This window comes from Psammomys obesus, unplaced genomic scaffold (assembly GCF_907164565.1).
Source record: "Psammomys obesus unplaced genomic scaffold, mPsaObe1.curated_primary_1811, whole genome shotgun sequence".
In the NCBI taxonomy this organism is placed as follows: domain Eukaryota; kingdom Metazoa; phylum Chordata; class Mammalia; order Rodentia; family Muridae; genus Psammomys; species Psammomys obesus.
This window is the reverse complement of record NW_026596131.1, coordinates 14,568,553-14,592,896: the sequence shown is the minus strand read 5'-3', so window position 1 is coordinate 14,592,896 and position 24,344 is coordinate 14,568,553. Positions and strand designations below refer to the sequence as shown.

Here is a 24,344-nt window from a genome sequence, read left to right as displayed (position 1 = left end):
TCTGAGAAGGAGGAGGTCCTTGTGCTGCCTGACCACTCTGCCACTTCCTGAAAGGCCCAGAAGCCACTGTGCTGAGCCAGCTTCCTCTGTGTACATCACCCAGGGCTGCGCTGTGGGCAACACACAGTGTGAATGCAGCAGTGTGTGATCTGTGTGCCCTAGTCTCTGGCTCTTCTGAAGCTCACACTGAAGCTCAGGACTCGGTCCCTCCACTCGGGGCCAACCAACTACACCCCTTGCAAGCAATGACATCGGGGCAAGGCTGCCAGTCAGAACCTTAACAAGTGGCCCAATATCACAAGTGCTTGTGTGAGCTAGGGACACGGCTCAGGGGAGGAGCACTCTCAGAGCAGGCAGCAGACTTAACACCAAGGCGGGCAGGCACCACATTCACTAGAAGGCAGACCAGAAGCCCATACAGAAAGGACACTGAACAAAATCTAGGAGGTAAGCGGGCATGAAGAAGTCTCTCAGACTTCACCTAGATCCTGACAAGAGGAGGGAGGATGGATGGGGCAGAAAAACATGAAGCAGTACCAGCAAAAGGATCAAAGAGGTCCAACAGAATGAACTACAGCTAAGAACAGCTTACCAAATAAAGAAAAGCAAAGGAAGGCTTTGAAATGAGCCCAAGAAGGGTGCAGAGGCAGCGCACCTTCACAGCAGAGCTAGGACACACAGCTAAGGGCCAGAAACAGCTCATGGTAGCGTGCAGAGACTCACAGCCAACATTTCACCAGGATGGACAGATGTCTGCAGATGAAAACACCTTGAAACTGAGGAAAAGTCAAGGACCTCAAACTCTACACACAGCAAAACGGCCCTTCAGAACTTCAACAGAAACAAAACATTTTCCAGACAGCTGATAATATGTTGCCCATAGCCTCACCCTAAAAAGAGTATTTTCAACAAATTTTCAACAAGTTCTAAGCAAATGTTTTCAAGTTGCAGGACCATGAGCCTAGGCGAGCCAAAACACTGGAAAAACAGAATGCTGACACAGGTAAAGAAGTGCCTGTGTCACTAGCACGGTCAGCCAGGTTTAAACACACACTGATCTATAGCCTACGGCAGGGAAGCCACACAGCAAAGTACAGTGCTTGCAAGTCACTGCACCGCTTAGGCAGCAGCACAAGTGCTCATGGCTGTATACTGCGTGTGTGTGTGTGTGTGTGTGTGTGTGTGTGTGTGTGCCCATTCGTGCACACAGATGGCAGAGGAGGGTGCCCTATTCTGTCACTTTCTGCCTGATCCCTTGAAGCAGGGTCTCTCCAGCGTCCACAATCCTGTTGCCTCCACTTCCTACAACACACACAACCACACCCAGCTTTCTACTTGGGATCTAGGGTTTTACAGTCAGATCCACAATTGCACAGAGAACACCTTACAAACCAAGCCCTGTTCCCAGATTCACTGAAGATACCCCATCTGAAAATAAATTTTAAAAAATGAAGTGGAACATGATTAAGGAAGACCTCTTCACACACACCCCAAAATAAATAATGCAGATTTTATAATATATGAATATTCACCGGGCACTATGGTGAACACCAGGGGTTTGCACACCTCTATGACGCATGGGTCCTCTACAAAATGAACTCCACCACAGGAAGTATCCATAAAACTGATCCATCCCAATGATCCATTACCCAATTCCCCATCAGCACTTTCTCATTCTGCTGGGGAATAATTTTACAGCTTTCACAGCGAGGTGCAGTGAGCATGTGGGGACTCCCTTTGGCACTCGGAAACTCAGCCTTCCACGCCTTCTGCTTCCTGACTGTCAGCACCTCCAGCTGTACCAAGGTACCTGCTCTTCAGGGCCATGTGACCAGGTGCTCTGGACCACAGCCACAGGTTCACTTCTGAAGCCCACCACAGGAAGACTTTGCACAGGCACCGGGAGACTGGGTGAGCCACAGTTTCAGCCTTCAGCAGCAATGGTGTCTTTGTCAAAATTTGTACACAGAAACGTTGACCTTATCAGGAGCAGAGTGGTGAGAGAGAGGTTTTAGAGAGGTTGTGAGGAAAAGAATCAAACCCTCTTTCATTGTAAAAAGAATGTCTTGAGCAAGTCCCTTAGCAGCAGAGTTGGGAAGGTGCTTGCGTTCCAGACAACACTAGAGACAGAGACAGGAAGCAGATGAGAAGGATGGGAAGGAATTCTCCAGCAGAAAGTTTTTTTTTAAATTATACTTTATTTACTTTGTATCTCCCCTCTAGTTCCTTCCCCCCTCCCCTCCCAATCTCCCCCTTCCTCCCCCTTCTCCACACACTCCCCTCCCCAAGTCCAACTGGTAGGGGAGGGTTTCTTTTTCTTTCTTCTGATCCTAGTCTGTTAGGTCTCATCAGGAGTGGCTTCATTGTCTTCCTCTGTGGCCTGGTAAGGCTGCTCCCCCCTCAGAGGGAGGTGATCAAAGAGCAGGCCAATCAGTTCATGTCAGAAGCAGTCCCTGTTCCCATTACTATGGAACCCACTTGGACACTGAACTGCCATGGGCTACATCTGTGCAGGGGTTCTAGGTTATCTCCATGCATGGTACTTGGTTGGAGTATGAGTCTTAGGAAAGACCCCTGTGCTGAAATTTTTTTGGTTCTGTTGCTCTCCTTGTGGACCTCCTCTCCTCTTCAGCTCTTACTATTATTTCCCACTTCTTTCATAAGATTCCCTGCATTCTGCCCAAAGTTTGGCCATAAGTCTCAACATCTGCTTTGATAGTCTGCAGGGCAGAGCCTTTCAGAGGCCCTCTGTGGGAGGCTCCTAAACTTGTTTCCTGTTTTCTTCTTCTTCTGGTGTCCATCCTCTTTGCCTTTCTGGATAGGAATTGAGCATTTTAGCAAGAGTCCTCCCTCTTGATTAGTTTCTTTAGGTGTACAGATTTTAGTAAGTTTATCCTATATTATATGTCTATATGAGTGAGTATATACCGTGTGTGTCTTTCTGCTTCTGGGATAGCTAACTCAGGATGATCCTTTCCAGATCCCACCATTTACCTGCAAATTTCATGATTTCCTTGTTTTTCATAGCTGAGTAATATGCCATTGTGTAGATGTACCACAATTTCTGTATCCATTCTTCAGTTGAGAGGTATCGAGGCTGTTTCCAGCTTCTGGCTATTACAAATAAAGCTGCTACAAACATGGTTGAGCAAATGTCCTTATTGTGTACTTGAGCCTCTTTTGGATATATGCCTAGGAGTGGTATAGCTGGATCTTGAGGAAGCACTATTCCTTGTTGTCTGAGAAAACGCCAGATTGATTTTCAGAGTGGTTGTGCCGGTTTACATTCCAGGGTGTGTCTCTTAGTGTGGCCCAAACACTAGCAGAGGCTAAGGAAAGAGAGGTGCGCACCAAGGATCTGCTGCTCTGGGGCCAACTAGCTACAAAAGTGCTAGCTGCTTCCTTTCCCCATTAACATTCCACTTAGCTTTTGTTGGAAGCAGAAGGCATGGTTTGTTTGTTTCTGTTATTCCAGACAGGGTTTCTCTGTGTAGCCCTGGCTGTCCTGGAACTCACCCTGTAGACCAAGCTATACTCAAACTCAAGCGATCTGCTTGCCTCTGCCTCCCAAGTGCTGGGGTTAAAGGCCTGCGCCACCAGGCCCAACCCCAGCTTCCACTTGTATTTTCAGTCTTAGAATAATGAAGTAGTAACAGTGAAGGCCGGAAAGCTGGAGAATGTCCACTGTTACATCTGTCCAAACCAAAGCCAAGAGTGTGAATGTCCTGTTCTCCCCACAGCTGAGCTCCCTGCCCTCTGCACCGAGGCAAAGACAGGAAGGCCAGTGCACGTGCAGAGAGCAAAGGGCAAACCCTCAGACCCTCGTGGGGGTGGGGTGGGGTGGAGCAGAGAGTGTTGCACTTCCTTCCGAGCAGTGATGACAGCGGCGTATCTTCTGCACACCACTCAAAGCAGCATGGCCCCACCTTCGACTGCCTCAGAAAGCGAGCCTTTGACACAGGGACAGCAAGAGGCTGGGGTCCCAAAGCACTGTAGTCACACAGTGCCGCATGACACATTCTGCAGGGGAGTGCAGAATGATCCCCACCGCCTACCTTCTTCTAAACTATGCGTAAGCCAATGGGTAGTCAGGGATGGTGACACCTGTGTGCGCTCATCAGCTACAATGGCAGCTCAGGCTGGTGAGCTTGGAACTGCTTTTTAGATTGAAGTTCCATATCCAGAAGGCTGTTGCAACACCATGGCCTTTAGGGACAGGGCAAGACAGGAAGTGTGTGGGCAGGGCTGACTAAGAAGCCTCTCAGCTAAAGAGCATCCATCGGAATTGTCCCTGAACACAGTACTTGGAAAAGCTGTCAGGCAAGAAGAGAGAAAAGGAGAAGGGAAAATACAGGATGGAGCATGATTAAAGCCAGAAGAAAAATACAAGCAAAATGTTTGTCATGGGTACAGTTGCTAACATCTGGGCAGGAAGCAGCTAAGGGAAACTATCACAACACCATGGTTAACCCCAAGCCAGCCAGAAGATGCAGCTACACCATCTTACAAATTTAATGAGGACAGGGCCAAAGCGCATCGCACAGTATTTTGAATCATGTCAGTAGTGAGTCAGCCAGCTCCAATTCTGCCTGTGGCTAGGAGTCCTCATTTGCAGTTTGTCACAGAAACACAAACAGGTGGATGATGGCCGACCTCTGGCTCCACAGAGAATCAAACTCTGCCAGAGAGAAGGCTACTAAGGCAGAGGAAGCCAGCTAAACCAGGAGCATGGTGCAATCATGACATGAGGACAGCATACCAAGGGATGACAGTGAGGCCATTATAGGACTGTGCCCATCTGAGCAGTCCTGTCTTTACCAAAATGTGATCGCCCCAAGCTGGGGGGGGGGGGGCCACTGCAGAGTGACAGTCCAAGTCAGTCTGCTCCACAATGATCTGAGCTCCTCCTAGCTCCTGAGACTTCCTTAGAAATTAGATTTCCTTCAGATTATCCGAGTGTGACTGTGAAGATCCCAAGTGAGGGAGAGTGCACGCTCATGCCAGGACCAGTCCTCAGCACTTCAGCACACCGCATTGTAAATCCAACGCAGAGCTCCACCGAGGGCTGAGGGAGGAGGACCGCTAGCACCATCCAATCCACCCCTCTCCTCCCTCAGAGCAGAGGCAGGCACCGAGAGCCTTCGAACCACAGGGACAAGAAGCAGCCCAAAACTGACACTAGAAGGACCTTCAAGCCCACCCTCGGGGCTCTGAGAATGTAGGCAGCTAGGGAGGAAAGGGCTTCCTCTAAGCCTAGCATTCATGGTTCACTGAGCAGTATGCCATGCTTGGCCCATCAAATTTCCCAACCAGCAACCAACCCATTTCAGGGGGGAAGCACAGAAGTCCAGATCCCTGCAACCCTAACTGCAACCCATAGACACAGTAATGCACATAAACACTAGGCTCTGCAAACACTACCTGTGCCTAAGCCCCACAACACAAGCCTAACAATCCAATGGAAAGAAATGTGTCTGTCCTTGGCCATCTTATCAGCTCCAGTTCGTAGAAAGCAGCCTATGGAGTATGTGGACAATCCAAGCATACAGCTGTTATCACCAAGGTGGTAATGGCTGCTCTTCAGGGGAGGAATGAGCCCAGGAGCCTTGTTTTGCTGGAGAGAGAGAGACTTCTTCCCAAGTCCACTGCTTGGCAGAAAGATCTATAAAAACATGTTTCATTTGTTGACTACAAATCCACTGTGACAGATACAAGAATGTACTGAAAGGACCTGCTCGATATACCCACAGAACAGAACATGACTTTGCGTGGCTCCTACTGACCATTCAGCTTGCTGAAGACCCCAGTGACTGCACAGAACTTTTGCATCCAGCTGTGGGGATGAGAAAAGGCTCCTGCGGTATAGTGCGTTCACAGTGATGAGCATGTCCGCTTGCACTGAAAAATGGACCCGTTCAGTGGTTGCTGCAGCTCCCTGCCAACTATGCCAGGCACACCAAAGTGGGGTACTTCCCACAGTAAAGGGTGATGGTTCCCTGAGAACGTACTTGGAAGCCCCAAGAAGAGCTGGAACCTACCCCAGCAGAGGCATGGCACCTCCTGCTCCCAACCCCCGGCTTTAGGAAAAGTAGACTGGGGAATAGGCCTATCATGTCAGCTACCTCAGCTCCTAACTTGCATCTTAAGTGAAACTGCCAACACCCCAATCTGCCAGGCAAATTCAGCTCCCAATGAAAGAAACTTCCACTTGAGGCTCATAGTGAAACAAAGGGCTTTACTGCTAAATTTTCAATTGAAATGACAGCTGGCATTTTCCCTTCACTCTCCTGCAAAACTAAAGTTTATGTACCTAAAGGTAATAAAGCAAGTCTTAAATTTAACTAGAAACAAATATACCACAAGTGGCAAACCAATAAATCATTTAGGAAAGGGCTCAATCAGCCCAGCAAGAAAATACAGCCCAATACAGATTCTGGCAGCCTCTGGAAATAAAATCACAGTGGCTTTTCTAAATTTTTTTCCCAACCAAGTTCACCTTTATCAAAGTATCTAATTTTGAGCCATCACAGCTAGAAAATAAGAAGGAAATAATGTGGGAGCTTTGGCACTAGCAAGAAAACAGGCAGTGTGACAGGCACCTGGCACTGGAGATCGTGGTCAGTTTTCTTTCGGCTCCTGCTATGGAGATTAACAGCCGTGTTCCCGCCCACACCAACCTGGAGGCTGCCATGATTTCAGCGAACATGAATGCAATGACCTCACTGCAGATTGCCTGACCTCGTGAGTAGTGCAATAAAGCACACAGAGGAAGAGAACACTGAACGCGGGTCTTTCCATCCGCGGTCTCGGCATTCACCAACACCCACTGTTTTGCTGCAGATGGCATACCAGCCTCTCTTTATTACAGCAGAAGCACAGCGCTCTGCAGGGTGCAATAAAGTGGTGCATGTTTGGCTTTGCAGTGTTTCAGAGGATCCTGACTTACAGCTGGGACCAGGTACCTTGCACCACGCATCTGAGTGGATAACTGCCTCATGTTCTGTGCAAACTCCCCTGCAGCATGACGTCTGCACCCAGCGAGAGGCTCCGTTTCTCCCCTCAGCCAGTAGGATCTGCACAGAAAAGCACACGGTGCCCACCATGCTCTTTACAGCATACGCCGCATTTGACACTCTCCAGCCAGTCGCAGGCAACCTGGTGACATCTGTTACCTTGGGCTTGTTTCTAAGATGGAGGAATCCCACTAATGGCTCATAACAGGAAATTCTGAGACACTTTTAGCACACATAAAAATGAATGCATCAGTTCTGGCATTCAAGAAGAAATTAGTCAGTGTTTATGGCTGTAGTGTGGCTTCCGGGATGTGGGGAAAGATGTAATCCGTCTGACACACAGCCTCTCACTAAGCTGCAGTTCCACTGTATGTACAAAGCCAACTGGAATCCCACCTGTGCTCTGACACCAACATCTTTTCCTAAGCATCCTCTAGTCTTGAAACTCTTTGCTGTCTTGGTTAAAGTCTCCCTGACCTGAACCCACTGAACAACTTCACTCACGTTGCCCAGCTCCTCCACTGCCTCGGCCTACACCAGGCTCACACTACTGTTCTGTCTGGATCATTCGCTGTGAGTGTAGCCTGCCTTACGTCACAATGCCATGGAACAGATTTGCTGTGGGACAGAGATTTAGATTAACCAAGGGCTGGAGAGATGGCTCAGTGATTAAGAGCTCTGGCTGCCCTTCAGAAAACCCAGGTTTGATCTCTAGCACCCACATGGCTGCTCACAACCATCTGTTACTCTAGGTCCATTGGATCCAGTGCCCTCTTTGTGCCTCAGAGGACACTACATGCATGTAAAATACATGCAGGCAAAGTACCCATACACACCCATACTCACACACACACACAAGTTTAAGGAAAAATAAGATCGGTGTGGTGCAACATTCCTCTAATATCAATACTTGGGAGGCAGAGGCAGGTGGATTGAGGCCAGTCTGGTCTACAAAGTGAGCTCAGGACAGCCAAGGCTACACAGACAAACCCTGTCTCAAAATGAAAGAAAAGGATCCTGGAAGATCCTAAGAATTTGGAAGATTCTGCTCACTGTCTGCTAGTGTGTGATATAACTAACACACAATCTCATCAATCTCATGCCAAGCTGTGTGAACAATAAACGCACACACACACACACATGGAATAAACATTACTAATGTGCTGAAATCTTAGAAGTGTAACCTGAAAGACTACTTCATCGGGGACTAATTCTCTAAAAGAAGAAAACAACAATCAGAGCAGCACAGAGACTCACTGAGAATGTCAGAAGCTGTGAGGCAATCTGGCGAGGTTAGCTTTCAAACCTGGGACAAATGGCTGCAGTGCCTGTTTAACGCACTGAAGCCAACACCAGCCACCAGGTTCTCCCTGCATCCCTCAGTCCCAACCTGTTACAGGGCCCTCCTGCCTGGCATGCCTGTCCCCCACCCTGAACTCTAACCCCGGGGCTGTGCTGCTCTTCCCTATAAAATCCATCCATTTTGGTTACCTGCTCTCTTTACACCGCTGGGCTTCCTGGCTGCTGCACCTGTTCCCTCTGTCCTCTCTCCGCACATGGCACAGTTCAGTCTGGTCATGTCTACTCTGAATTCCCAGGTATCCCTCCCTCTGCCTACGCTCTCCCACCTATCTATAATAAACTTTCTCCTCCACCATAGCTGGCAATAGTCATGTTTCCCTTTCTTTTCCTTTTATTTCTCTTATTCATTCATTCATCTGGTGCCGAAATCCAGGACCAAACATGTCCTTTCCTTTTTATTTTTTTTCATTCAGTAACACCCTATAATCATACAAGTGGAAAACATGAATGTGCATGGTTCTGCTAGAGTCTACCATAAAAATCAGCACAGATATAAAGAAGACCTAGCAAAGGGTAGAGCAGCTGGGCCAAAGTTATGCCCCCTCTATGCACAGCACAAAAGCCACTCTCCCCATGCTCTCCCTCCAGGGGCGGCCTGCGAGCTGACAGACTGGAAGCTGCAAAGACTTCAAAGAAGGTATTATTTCGCTGGGACCCTGGCATCTCAACTACTATTAAGGGAATATGGCATCAAAATATCTCTCCAATCCTCACCAACTGTTAAACGCATTGCACACTTTGGAATTTTTAAATTAACCACCAGAAAAAAACAAATTTGAAAGACAAAAGGCAAACCTTTACAACACATATCAAAACAACCCCCAGAACCTACCTTCAAAAGAAAAAGACCCAGAAACCTCTCCCAATGATGCCACCGCACAGATTACCAAAGAGCATTGTTAAAGACAGAATAAGTGTACTTACAGCTATTCTCTTACTTGAAGAATACAAAAGATGTACAAGAAATTCCTGGGTTCCAGATTGGTAAATAAATAAGTAATTCACAGATCAGCCTCCAAGTAGGCAAGAGTTAAGCGGAGAGGGTCTAAGAACCCTTTGCTTCCTTCATGCTTATATAAGACCCTCAAGAAGCATGTGGCTGGGGCCACCTGCTTGATCAGCATGCCTTCCTCCTTACACACCTGTGGGTGATTCCAGAATCGTGCTTCACATGAACAAGGCTGAATACAAAGCCATTTCTATCAACACTTTAAAGTTCTAATTTCCTATTAAATTTATTAAACCTTCAAGCCGGTGAGAAAGGAAAGTAAAGAAAAGAGGTCTTTGGGGTGTTGGCAAATAGCTAAGACACCATGGGCAAGGTGGCACGGTTAAAGTCCACACCATTTTTCTTTAAAAATAAAAACTGTTAAGAGATAAGCAACAAAGATACACTACTTGGGAGCTGACTCCCTAAAAGGAGCCTCACCTCCTGTATTAAAGCTAAACACATGGCAGGTTTGGCCTCTCTGAATGCTTCGTGCCCTTCCCCACATCTGATTACGTAAGGCAGAAGTGCTCTATCTAGCTGATGTTGTAGAAAAATTATTGAAGAGCTTGGCGAGGTGGCACATACTTGTAATTCCAGCCCTCAGGAGGCAGAGGCAGGTGGATCTCTTTGAGTTCAAGACCAGCAGGTCTACAAAGAGAGTCCAGGACAGCTAAGGCTACACAGAGAAACCCTGTCAAGAAAAACCAAAAAAGAAAAATTATTGAAAATTCATTTTCTGTACAAAATTAAAACCTTGATTCAAGGGGATGGAGAGATGGTTCAGAGGTTAAGAATACTATCTGTTCTTCCAAAGGTCCTGGATTCAATTCCCAGCAACCACATGGTGGCTCACAACCATCTATAGTGAGATCTGGTGCCCAATACTGGTGTGCAAGATTTAAATAAATCTTAAAAAAAAAAAAAAAAACTTGATTCAAGAATAATATAAAAGCTGGGCAGTGGTGCACATACCACTTGGAAGGCAGAGGCAGGTGGATCTCTGAGTTCAAGGCCAGCCTGGTCTACAGTGAGTTCCAGGACAGCCAGGGTTACACAGAGGAGTTGGGGGCAGAGAGCACCACATAAGCGTTGTTCTCAATGCTTTCTAGGGGAAGTTACATCAAACAGCCAGAGACTGGATGCACCACTCAGAAGCATTATAATGGAGCTACAGTGGAAAGGCTGCGCAGGCTGCAGAGGTGACAGGTGACAGGAGGACCCACGGAGCAGTCATTTACTGAATGAGCTGAGAGGAAGCCAAGATTCTCACGCAGGATCAAACTATGGAAGCCGTGACAGAAAGGAAGGGCAAACAAGCAGGCTTACCCTTGGCTGCCAGTTCTCATACTGCTTCTGTAGATTTGCACCGATGGTTTCCAGAGCTTTCTGAGGACCCATAGACAGAGGATCTGTAGAAGCAACAACAACAACAAAGTTCAGTAAGTGTACACACCCTCTTCTGAGAAAGGTCTTGCATGGAGCTTCCTCCTCACGTGCAAAGTAACCCTTGACAAGACACACGCACACACACACACACAAACAAACACACACAGCCTCCCTCCGTTTATCTGTGCATGAGCAAATGCAGAACTGACAACATACTAAACAGGCTCCACAGCCCAGGAAGGCTGCTTCTGCTCGGGTACTAATGGTGTGGCACGGCGCGGCCTCTCCCTCCAGAGCGGGACCTGCATCAAAGGCCCATCGTGCTTCTACAGGGATTCCAAACAGAAACTGTGCGGAGATGGACTGAGGAGGGAGGGACCAAGGGCAACACGTAAGAACAGACTGTACTGCTACTAACACACAAGAAAAACCACTTGCACAAACACACAGAGACAGCCCTCATTGGTTGTGTGGTCACTGAGCAGCTTCTGTGCTAACAGCAGTAAGCCCACAGTTTTCACAGCTGTCTTGGGACCCCTGGCCAGTTTTTAAATATCTGATGACCCCAAGAGCTTTTGTCTATTGATATATACTGTATCAGAGAATGAGAACCAGGCAATAGATCACAAGTTCAAGACCAGCTTATGCTACATAGAGAAAAGCAAGTGAGGAAAAAAGAACGCATATTTAATTCATACAGGAGAAGTTATTTTACCTTTACCCAGTCATTTAAATGTGACAAACTGGAGCTGGGAAATGGCTCAGCAGTTAAATGCATTTGCTGTTCTTGCAGAGGACCTGTGCTCGATTCCTAGCACCGTCATTACAGCTCACAACCACAACTCCAGTTCTAGGACACCCAATGCCCTCTTCTGACCTCTAGCACCAGGTATGCAGCACACAGGCATACATGTAAGCCAAACACTCATATACACAAATAATTTTTTAAAGGTTTATTTATTTGTTTATTTATTATGTATACATTGCTCTGCCTGCAGGCCAGATCGCGTTACAGATGGTTGTGAGCCACCATGTGGTTGCTGGGAATTGAACTCAGGACCTCTGGAAGAGCAGCCAGTGCTCTTAACCTCTGAGCCACCTCTTCAGCTCCCCACAAATAATTTTTAAACTAAATGACAGACCCACTATGTTTTAACATGAATATTTATGATGAAAAATAATTATGGTATCTCCAAAAATATAGTGAGAAGGAGATGAAGAGTGTTAGAGCAGTTTGCCTATCATGCAAAGCCCTGGGTTCTATCCTTAACACTACAAAAAAACAAGCATGGAGTTGTAGGCCTGAAATCCCAGCACTCACCAGGTAGCGGCATGAGGCTCAGAAGTTCAAGGTCAATCTCAGCTACATAGCAAGTTTCCAGCCAGCCTAATCACTAATTCTTGAGTGAGAACAATGTGATTGCTGTAAAAGTCTTCGGGACCTAATACACAGAGGGGAGCTGGACTCTATCTGGGGTCTGTGTTTGCCTCCTGACTTTTGTAGTTGCCACGGATGCATATGGAGAAAAACCACAGCGCTTGCACGCATTCACGGTAGTGGAGAGATCCTAAGCAGCGATTTAGTGGCTACAGCTCTTTCCTCCGCTATGACATCTCTTTATGATTACTGGCTCCAATGAGGCATGGCAATGAACTTGGGTGGCCTTGTCACATTCAGGAGGTCTTTTCCCCTTTGTGCCACGAGGCACTGGCCCTTTGGAAAACACTGACTCATTCAGTGATACAAATCACATTTCATTCTCTGGTGTTTAAAACAAATCCACATTCCCTGACACAATACCATCTCATATCAGAGAATGCTTTCAGCATCAAGATGCCACCAACTTACAGTGGTAGACACATATTTCCAAATCTAATGTTTTATTTGAAATCTCAAATTGTATCACTGTCAGCTGATTTCCTTAAGGTGACAACCCCTCTCCTTCACTTTCTAAAACACATGTGCCTCTGCTGTGGGTGAGACAGAGGCCATGAAGGCAGCAGGAGCTCAGCTCCTACCCTGCTTTGCAGGCACTCCTGGAAGCTGCCATGTGTGGTCAGTTCTGCCCATGGCTTGCGCTCTCACAGACTCTAGTTTCATCTACAATGGAGACTGAAGTTTAAGAAAACTGTTCTGCATTTTTGGTTTACCAAGCACAATCTTTTAAAAGCTGGATTTTTTTTTCTTAATTTTTATTCATAGTCATGAACTCAACTACACAATCCAGCTATACTTGTGGGGAATACTGAAAACATGGAACCCAAGGTACTACAATGAGAGCACAGAGGGAAGGGAATACTGCAAGCAGATGGCGGGGGCGGGGGCGGGGGCTGTCTTAACTGCAGGAAGGTTGTCTGTGAAAACCGTGAAAAGCATTAAGGTTGACCATAGCCGGTCCTGTCAAGCTTCCAAATGGCCTTGCCATTCCTACACCCAAAGCACCCCACAGCCTCCACAATGCCTTCTTTCCACCTTCCTACCGACCACACTTGCCGGTCGGTAACTCCATATTGCAGAGGAAAACCTGGTGACCACTGGTGTTCAGTCCAGCATTTGCCACAGACAAGATCCCAGGCCCTGGACCCTTCAAGGTAAAATTCTCATCCTCAGATTTCTTCCCCAGATAGACGCGCTGCCAGTGCCATTATTGTGTGTAAACTCAGCTCCCCAGGCCATGAACCTGGAGTAATTATGTGAAAGACGGAACCTCCTCTGCAAAGAGTGGGAGCAGCTTTTTCTCCACAGGGCTTTTATTTGACTATGTATGCACTACTTTGAATGTTTTAAAATAAGACTTTTCACAAAGCTTAGTGACAGATTCTGTATCTGGATGGGAACTTTCCGCACAAGTGTGCCAACATCCTCAGAGGACTTCTCAAGCATAGGGCTGGACCTCCCATTTCTGGAAACTCCAGTTCAAGCAGAGAAGGACCTGGCACAACACTGTTGAGTAAAACTGTGTGAGGGGCTGTTCCCTCTGGGCGTGCCTGGAATAACTATGAGAAATCCGTTTGACCAACACAAGATATGACATCGGTCTTGCGTTCTCTTTGCTCAGTAGGAAGAAAATCCTAGAATCTAAAAACAGTCCTGAAGCCCCCAATCCATAGACCATGACTAACTAAACCATAAGGCTGGCAAGAGGCAGGGACTGCCATATTCCTAAAAATTAAAAACACTTCCATGAGATGGGGTCTCATACCCCTCCAGTGTCCTAACTCTCCTTAGGAAGCCGGCAACCTTGACTTTCTCACCTGCCTGGCTCTACTACCCCACTGTTGGCACTGCAGGCATGTGCCAACACACACAGTTCATGTGGTTCAAGACTTGGCACACGCTACACTGAAGCTCTACCAGCTGAACCGTAGCTACAGCCCTGAAGATTACAAGCAGAAGCCACCTCTGCAAACTAACAAAGAGAAACAAAGAGAGCTTTCAAACAGCAGAGCACGCTGTCTGCGGTGCACAGACGCAGCAGGAAGGACAGCGCTCATCTGCGCACGCTGCACGGGGGTAGTGCAGTGGTAAGCTGTGGCAAGAAAAGAGAAGCGGTTTCCTCTTTGGAGAGAGAGGTCTGTGTGGCCTCCCTCATCCACGCTGTGGTTCTTTAAGCCAGCAGACGGATGGCAGGAGAGCTGGAGGGGTATTTGTTCTAGAAGGAAGGACTGACACTGTCCTCACTTGAACTTCAACCCCACACCTTCCTCTCGGCTACGGCTGCTGTCACCCTCAGTGTACAGCAGAAACAACCGTGGTTCAGCCTTCCTAAGCTTCCACTTTGAATACAGTTTCTCACGTTGTGGTGACTCCAACCATAAATCCTCAATGTTACTTCACAACTGTGTTTCTGCTACTGTTATGAATGGTAGCATAAATACCTAACATGTGACCCTCAAAAGGGTCTCGACCCACAGACTGAGGGCTGCACTAGGGACTCTGCAGCAGAGGTAGCCCGTCGGCTGCCATTCTTCCTCCACTGGCCTCAATCAGGGCACCCACTGATCACAAATGGAGACCAACAAAGTGAGGCTGCTATACAGCAGGTCCCATGGGAGTGAAACACGGCCTATCGCAGGGAAGCTTCTTTTGATAGAATGTAAACAACTCAAAATACCTTCAAAGTCCCTAAAACTGACCAGATTCTCTAGGCCCTTCCCCTAGAGTAAACAGTAAAGGCTGCTAAGAGTCACTCTCAGAGGAGACAAACTGTTAGAAAAACAGATAGCTGGACATGGTAGCCCAAGCCCTTAATCCCAGCCCTCAAGGGTAAGGGGCAGGAGGATCTCAGTTTTGAAGCCAGCTTACTCTACAGAGTTCCGGGACTGGGCGGGGAGGGGAGGGATGAGGGGCAGCTTGAAAAGAAGAGAACAGCAGGGCTGCTTGGAAGAGCCTCAGACAAAATGAGCCACCTGGGTCCCCAGCTTCTGTGACCCTCACCTGGAGTGGGACTTGATGATGCAGCTGTCTTTGAGTCAGTTCTGCTCCTGTGACCTTCATTCACATTCCTGGAATAAATTCACTAATTCACCAACTTAGACTTTGGTGGTGTGTGTGTTGCAGAAAAAGCTGTCACATAACAGGATGCCACCTCTAATGTACTAGAAATCCCTCAGTCAATTAACTTTATTTCCTCCCGAAAAAAATGCCAATGAGTGAGAAAAGAGCCATGAAAGGGAGGAGAGAATGGACAGGAAGACAGCAGAAAGGATCATCTGACGTCAAGACAGAGAATAGCCCTGGGTGTGTTGGCCAGTGTCTGGCGCAGGCTCACAGTTTCACAGCTGTAATAAACACTGTCACCCAAAGCCTGTGTGATATGGTTTTGTGAATTAACTGGGAAGGAAGGGATAAAGGTGGGTGAAGGAGGGGGTGGAAAAGTAGCTGGTCAGCATTACTGTAAAAGTTTTAGCTTGTTTATATATACTTATTTTTAATCTGTCGATCTTCAGCATAAACCCTCCGAATCACGTAACACTTACCTTCATATGGAAACAGGCGCAGCTGAGCACCTCCGCGTCCAGTGTAGTCAACCCTCTCTGCTGGGCTGGCCCCGGGTCCTACAGGGCACGGCCTTTACCTACTGTCTGTCACTGGCACACACACATATGCTGATGCAGTACCCCTCCAGACGTCTTTTCCCAAAGACCTACATTTTGCCACCAACCACTGTCATCCCTGGCAGCAGCACCCCATGAAGACCTAGAAGACTCTCCGCAGACTGATGGACTCCTGTATCGGGTCCCCAAAAGGAGAAAAGAAGCTGGCTGAGCCCACCTGATACTTCCACTCAGGTGAGTATCAAACAAGAGCACAAGTGCCAAGAGCATGACAGGTACCAGGAATGCAAGCTTCCGTGTTCTGTGAAGGGTGCCCTGGGTGCCCTGGGTGTAGAAAGTGCCATCTGCATCTGACCATGCACTTGGATGAGGTACAGCTCCTATATGCAAGCTGCACCACAATAAAACACAATAAAAATACAAAAGCAGAAGGAACACAGGAGCTGGCTGCTCTAAGAACCTTTGTAGTTCTCTGCCTTGTGTTAGAAGACACTTAAACATTTGCTAATTGACTTATTAGTCGAGTACTGCCTACCGGATGGAGTGTAAATCAGACAGCGCCTTTCAAGGATCGCACCATTAATTAGTTGTGTAACCTTGAATCGCTAATTTTTGATTTAGAAAATACATAATAGCAAAAGGGCTACTTTGAAATTAGGGATGACTTTTGATGACTGTATCTTATTAATCCTAATGTCATCCCTCCACTTTATAATTAGTGACAAACAGTGCAGTGCCCATCTCCTTACTGAGCTTCAAGACAAAATCCGGCCAAAAGGCTATGTAGAGCTGAGGGGGTCCGTCTGGCTAGTGGTGGGACCTTCATCCCTGGAATGCACAGAATCTTAGGGCAAAAGCCACCATCCATAGCTGGCCTTATCTTCCCCAAAAGCCTCATACCTCACATGCCTACTGAACAAATCACATCCCTGTGCTGTCTACTGCTAAGATCAAAACCAGGAGCTGCAATACTTTACAACCTGTTGGAGGGGGTAGGGGGTGGCAGAGCTGCAATCCCTGATTTAAAACACAGCCTCAGAGTTTACATCCACTGGAAAGGAATGAGGAAGGACTTACAAGTGGTTACAGCCATCCTCCCTCAAGGGGAACAGCAATACTACCTTAAGCCATCAGTACAACAGGACAGAGAATGCAGTGTTCTAAACCAGGAGTCCCAAAAAGCAGAGGCTCCAACTGCTTCTAGAGCTACGCCACAGCCTAAGGAGCAACGGTCACAGCAAACCCCAACTGTCCACCTGGGACCCCGAGTTCAGCTTCCCGAAGTCACCATGCAACCGTGCCTGTCTGACCGCTATCACTCTCCAAGGCCCAGGCCACTCAAGGTGATTTCTCACTGCTCTGTTCTGGGGTTCCAGTCTACCCAGTCTCCCCAGATAGTAGCAGGCTCTGTGCACCTGCTCTGCAATGGAAGCCGGGCCAAGAACAGATGCACTGTCTCAGTTCATCTGCAAAGCCTCTGTGCAACAGGGGCCAAGTGTCCCCAATCATTCTTTGGGGTAACAGAACCCCGCCTCTGAGAAACCTCTTCTGAGAGCCAAACCAGCAGCAGCTAGCGCAGACAGCCCATTCCACTTGCTCTCCGTAGCCGTCACTGCACTGTGCTCTCAGGCAGGCAGCCCCAACAAGCACAGGCCGCACCGGTGAGTGGGCTGTTCCTTGTATTACTGCTAGAGCAGTTAATGTCAGCCATAAAACCAAACAGCCTCTCCCTGCTTTTCTGAAGAGACAGGAGTCCTTTCCAGAAGGCAAAACAGGGTTTTTAAAGCAGAGGAATGAAGAACAGGGCAGAAAAAGCAAGGGCTCCCTCAGAGCTTACCATTCCTGGGGACCAGGCAATGCTGTTTTTATGCTGTGACATTCACAGCTCCTGCCCCATCTGGGACGGGTGACAGAAAGGCCTGCCTGTGCCTTTTCCTTACTCTCTCCCCAGAGGCATTAACTGACATCCTCTCCAAGCAGTCCCTTGTGCTCAGGTGGTGAAAACACAAAAAGCACCACGTGCAGGTGCTGGCCTTCTTCAGGCTCCTGAACCCTCATCTCTGAGATCTGAGCAGTCTCAACCCAGCACGGGCAGCTCCGTCTCCCTTCCTACAAGGCCACAGCCACACTCACAGCTTCCAGCAGAGCTCTGGGCAACGCTTCAACAACTACCTCTTACAATGCACTAAAGGTTTAATTTGTTAGGTGGAATAAAAACAGGATGCATTCTGCTACCTGACATCTGCTGGACATCAACCAGAGTATACTGCAATCCCAGCGGCCAGCACGCTCAGTAACAGCTAATGAAGCACATTTGCTATGTTCCTCCTTCAGCCACAAAGGGGGGCACAAGAAACGCTGGGCATCCGGATGTGTTGAAACCCAGGGGAGTACCATAGAAAGGAGAATAGTGGTTAATGCTAGGTATAAATATGTCCTCCAAGATTCCCATCTTGGAACATAAGCCCCAAACATGGCAGTGCCAAGAGGTGTAGCATACAGGAAGAGATTAGTCACAGGGCAGATGCCTAAGGCTAGGAGCAGAGACGGTGTAAAAGCTGGTCATTGGCAGCACTCACCTTTCGGAAGCAGAGGCAAGTGGATCTCTGTGAGTTTGAGGCTGGCCTGGTAAACAAATTGAGTTATAGAGCAGCAAGGACTACACAAAGAAACCCTATCTCAAAAAAAAAAAAAAAAAAAAGTGAGGGGGGGGGGGGGGGAGGGAGCGCGCTGCAAGCAATTAGTTCAACCCCTTTGCCCTGTCCCACCAAGTGAGGACAGTGCCCACGGTACCATCTTGGAAGCAGAAACCAGATACTGGACACACCATCTGCCACCATCTTGGACTCGAGTTTTACAGTCTACAGAACTGTGAAGCATAAACTTCCATTATTTACTGATTACCTAGGCTCCTGTATTTTGTTATAGCAGCACAAACAAATGAGAACAGTTTTATGATGCTGGCGTTGGAGTTGAGGCATGACAAAAACAGCCAGTCCCTGCATGGAGCTGCTGCCAGGGTCCCAGTGAGTCTCCTTGAGCCATGAGGTGGGCGGCACCATGACCTCCTCAGGAGAAAAAGACTCAAAGCAGCTGAGTTGGAGAGTGAAGCTAAGAAGAATGAAGTAGGACCTTGACAAATGCACAACTCTTTGATTTTTGCTGGCAGCACAAAATGCTGAGAGCAACAAAGCACAAGTTGAAGGCCTTCTACATGGCCACACACGGAAGTCCCTGGGTGGACGGCAACGAGCCCCACATCCGAGATCCTCCCCACAGTATACTGCTGCCCTGCGGAACAGTGCAGGCCATGCCTGGGTGCCATCACTGGCACTCCCGCCACCTCTCATCACCTCAGTGGCCAAGGAGCCTCACAGCCGCACAGACTCCTGGCCAACCCTCTTAACTGAGCTGAGGCATCAGGGCCTTCTCTGTTCTCACACCCACCTTCCTCTCCACGGTGCCAGGGTCCTCAGCCTGCTCCCTCCTGCAGGCGCTGCTCAGGACACACACATGGCCGCTCAAGTCCCCAGGCTCCGCAGCACTCTCCACCAAGGCCTGCCTGCCAGCTTTCCAGAGGCAGTCAGTCCCACTCTGAAGACTTCAGGAGCACCTCCCCCATGTAAGCCCCCCTCTCCCCAGCTGACTGGCCAGGCCTGAGCCCTGAAATACTGGCTGGCAACATTGGATTGGATGGTCCCCAGGCACCTTTCTCGAGAACAGAGCACAGAGACTGCCCAGTGCTAACTAGCAGGTGTCAGCTCAGGGGCAAACAGGGCAAGTGATGGACAAGGGTATATGAAGTCCACACACCACCTAACATGGCTTGCAGAGCAATGAGGCCTGACTACAGCAACTCTCTTCTGCAGTCCTCCAGCCAGACTTCAGGGACACTAAAGAGCCAGGGTGAACCCTCCAAATGTTGAGGGCCTGCCAGCAGGAGTCTAGGTCAGGGCAGAAGAAGTCAGGTATGCTGCAGAGGACTGACAATCCCAGGTTCTTCCCTCATGAGCAAGCTGTGACCCATCTCAGAAGAGACTCCTTGTGGCGGAGCTAACACTGAAGAGCTCCCAAGCAACTCATTGAATCAGGAAGGTGCTCACTGCTCTGCTTGCAACTTTGGAAATCTCTTTTTCAAAATAAAGTGTGAAAACAATGGATAGCAAGCATCAGCTGAAGCAAGTCACTAGTACTCTTTTTCCTTATCCCATGCTGTCATGCCAACAGCAGCCCAGCCCAGGCCCATCTCTCAGTGGAAACCAAATGAAAAGCTCTGAACTTAGGAAACATGTATTCCTTTTGAACAGATTGGCTAGGTGTGGTGGCGCCCACCTGTGGCGCCACCAGCACTCAGGGGGTGAAGGCAGGGGATCTCAAGGTTGAGGCCACCCTAGACTACATAACAACACCTGTCCCAAACAAGAAAACCCTCAGAGACACGGAGAATGGAACAGGGCTTACAGAGGCTGGGAAGGGAGACAGCTGCCGCTGTGACGTAAAAAGATGGTGATGACGGGACACACCCATAAAGGAATTCTACTGTACACATTTCATCACCCACCTCTCCCCATTATTAAGGACAATGTACATGGCTGACATAACTGTGTAGAGCAGGCCGGCCGCAAACTCACAGAGCTCCACCTGCCTCTGCCTCCCAGAGTGCCGGGACTAAGGGAGTGCACCCAGCTCCACTACGTACTCACAGGACAACTTAAGGCAAACTCCTCATTTGCAGTTCATTGTCCTCAGCGTCAAGAACCAGACAGGGGCTGGTAAGATGGCTCAGCAGGGCAACACAAGACTGCCAACCTGAGTTCAATCCCTAGGACCCACAGGATGAAAGGAAAGAGCTGACTCCCACGGGTTGCACCTTGACCTCCACATGCACACTGCTGCGCACACACAGATGCGTGTGCACACGTATAAGCAGGATAAGAGGTGCTGAGGGTGGGACTCTGGTGAAGATTAAACGGCCTAATTAGCTGGGAACTGCTGTAAGCATCTCAGTGCGCTGCAAGCATGAATAATGCTTCTACCATCTACAATATCTGGCACAACGCTTTGCTTAAAATAGCTCAGTTTACCTTTTCCATAAACATATTTACATATGAGCGAGCTGTTCAATTTTTCAAAAGTGTACAAAGCTACCATTATACACCATGGATAGGCACAAGCCATATACCAACAAAGAGTTGTTATTTTATTAATTTTCCTTAATATTCCTCTCCTACAAAGTAAAAGTTAATGCATCTAAAGCAGCAGCTTCCGTGAAAGGTCCCACTGGAGGGGCTGGCACTTACCGATCCAGCACTCCAGACGAGCACAGGGTGTGGTCTTCACCACGTCTGGAGGGTCCACACCCACGTTCAGGCACAGGACCAAGGCCACACTAACAGTCTTCATCTGCAAGCACAAGAGAAACAGTGGTTCAGCACGGGCTCTAAACAGATCCCCAGGGATTGGGCTCCTCCTGCCCTGTCTGCTCAGTCTCTCCTGCAGCACTGCTCCTGTAGCCCAGGTTAGCCCACCTCAGAGGACAGGGCAGGGGGTTACAAAGCCCCACATGCAGGAGCTTCCATATGATGAATCTCCAGAAGAAGAATCAACTATCAAAAGACAACACTTAGCCGGGGGGGGGGGGGGGGGGGGGGGGGGGCAGCGGTGCACGCCTGTGATCCCAGCACTCAGGAGGCAGAGGCAGGAGGATCTCTGTGAATTCCGAGCCAGCCTGGTCTACAAAGTGAGTCCAGGACAGCCAGGGCTACACAGAAAAACCCTGTCTCAAAAAACCAAAAACCAACCCCCTCTCCCCCAAAATCTAATTCAGTTCTCATTAGCATGGCTGAACACTATGGGACACACACACCATCGTTGGTGATTTGTCCTTCTAACCTGTTTTCACATTACCCACATGACACCACTCTGCCAAGTTTCCCTCCACTTGTGACTGCTGTTCGAGGTCTGCCTACACTGTGTGTGTGTGTGTGTGTGTGTGTGTGTGTGTGTGTGTGTGTGTGTGTGTTCCTGGATGCCCTGAGCTCACGAGAACAGCTGGGATTACCAGCATACACCAGCACACCTGGTCCTTTCTGCTTTCAGTCGGACATCACCTGAGAAGCCTCCTCCCACACCTGTTCTTTTCCACGGCTCCAATTTTAAGAAACAGCTCCACCCAGCAAGCAACCTTAGCCTGCGTCCCATATCCTTTCTCACAGGCACTAGGAACATGGCAGGAAACCTAAGAGATAAGGCACACCACTGGAGGAAGACTGGGAAGTTCAGCCTGAGCTACACAGTGAGACCCTGTCTTGGAAAAGTAAAACTAGGGTGGGTGGAGTTGGGGACACATTCAAACAGAGCACCAGCCCTTCTCATCCTTCACTATCCTTAGAGGCACCACACCTTCAACAGATCCCCACCTTCTTTGCATCCTGGTAGAAATGTCTTCTAGTACATTGTGATTTTCACTGAAACTAGTTCCTCCCCCCTGAATTGCCCATTCTTACCCCTTATAAGCTGTAATCTATAGAATAATAAACGAGACTTGATCAGAATACTGTCTCGTCTCCATTCTTTGCATCTCCTGTTCCATCCCATTCCCATTCCCCTCTCCAGGGTCCCTGCTGACTAAGTCCTGAGGGTTGGGACAGGCTCCATGCTGCCCTAAGCTCTGGCAGTCATTGGGTCTCCAAACATGCCACAGACTGTCTGATGCATCACAGCTGAGCTCATGAGAACATCTGGGATTACTAGCATACACCAGCGCACCTGGTACTTTCTGCTTTCGGACAGGACATCACCTGAGAAGCCTCCTCCCACACCTGTTCTTTTCCACGGCTCCATCAGTTTCTGTGCCTTCAATCTACAAAGACAGCATCCCTTAAACTGACCTCTGTCCCACAAAGTCCAAAAAAAAAAAAAAAAAAAAAAAGAACCAGTTTATCTGTGGCGTACCTGAAGAATGGACTGCTCCCCTCAGGGTGAGCTCAGCCATAACTGCCATCCAGGCAGCCTGCTTTATGCTTTTCCAATACCTTACCTGCAGCCCTGTGCACCCATGGAGGAAATGACAAGGGAGATTATCAGGCAGGTGCTGGCTTGGTGACTTGCCATACTCTTTTGTTCAATCCCCAGGAAGTTGCCAGCCACAGTCTGGACTTGGTCTGTGCACAACTCATCAGCAATGGCCTCTGCTTCGTAAGTGATGCTAACGGCTCAATTACAATGTGAGAGTATTTTACAAAGGCACAGGTAAGGCAGGAAAAAAAGGGGGTCCTGCCCAGCTCCCACGGCAGCAAGCTCCTGTGTGTGTTCAAAGCTCGCACACAGCACGGAGCTTCTTTCCCACACCAAGGACGGGGAAGAGGGCCAGAACATCCATGCAGCAATCAATCTGAGTTACATATTTATTACAGTTTTCAGTAAATATGTTCTGAGTTAATTACAAAAGAGAAAAGCCCCTCAAGAGCAAGGCAGACAGCTCAGGCTGTAAAGCACTAGGACCCGAGGTCAGATCCCCAGTGACACACAGGTCAAGGTGTGGTTTGTGCCTGTGACCCCAGCACTGGGAAGGCAGAGACAGGAAGACCCTGGGCCCTGCGGCTCACTACCTCTCTCAAAGAGTAAGCTGGAGAACAGTAGAGAAGACACTCACTATTCACTCTGGCCTCCATGTTACACACAGTCTTACAAGTGAGTCCCTCAGACAAAGGAACAATGAAAACACAATGTTCCCGCTTCAGTCCCGGGACGCAGCCCAGCACAGTCGGCGTGCCCCTCCTGCAGTCACTGAGCATCACGCAAAGTCAGCTTTTCCTCTCCTGCCCTGGAACTGTGCCGCAAAAGACCAGGCCTGGGAAGAAGTGTGAACAAAAACCCATGAGGGACTAAAATCAGGCACATGACGCACACCTAACCAATGCCCTGAATTATACTTTCTATAAAAAATAATACAAAACCTCAAGTTCACTAACACATAAATTAGAAAAATGTATTTTAGTCTAATGCCTAGCTACTGATTTCAAATCTGAACAACAGATTACTATAAAATATCCTTAATCCAATTTTAGTCTGCAAATATTGCATAAACTGTAGACTCTTATGTTCAACTATACCTAAAATATCTCTTTGGTATTTTACTTAAGTTATATGCCAATATTCCAGAAATTCTAGATTAATAATTTTAGTAATATAATTATAGAGATGCTTTAATATAGGGGCTATCAAATTTAATGTCCCCAAAACTGCAAAATACTGCATAAAATAACCATTTTGGACACTAAAACACTTCTTCTGAATGGAATATAATGAAAGATGGCACAGTTATGTCTCCAGAGGTTAATTTTGAATTTGAAAAGAATGTCACTTTGAAATCCAGGCAAGATGGCTTAAGCCTGCAATCTCAGCACTTGAGATGCTGAGGCAGAAGGCTAGCCATGAGTTCAAGGCCAGCCTGGGCTATGTAGTGAATTCCAGAACAGCTTGGACTGTATGAGACTCTATCTCAAAAAAGAAAAGAAAAAAAAAAAAAAAAA

General features: G+C 48.1%; 1 protein-coding gene across 1 annotated transcript in view; it reads right to left on the bottom strand.

Annotated features, from left to right (window-relative positions):
* Positions 1 to 21,213, bottom strand: part of Rptor (regulatory associated protein of MTOR complex 1) — a 238,570-nt gene extending 217,357 nt beyond the window's left edge. The window contains exons 1-2 of the mRNA XM_055592285.1: positions 21,111 to 21,213; positions 10,693 to 10,775 (exon numbers count right to left, since the gene is read on the bottom strand). Coding sequence (XP_055448260.1) covers positions 10,693 to 10,775; positions 21,111 to 21,213 — 186 coding nt within the window. The remainder of the gene's footprint in view (positions 1 to 10,692; positions 10,776 to 21,110) is intronic.
* Positions 21,214 to 24,344: the final 3,131 nt, after the last annotated feature.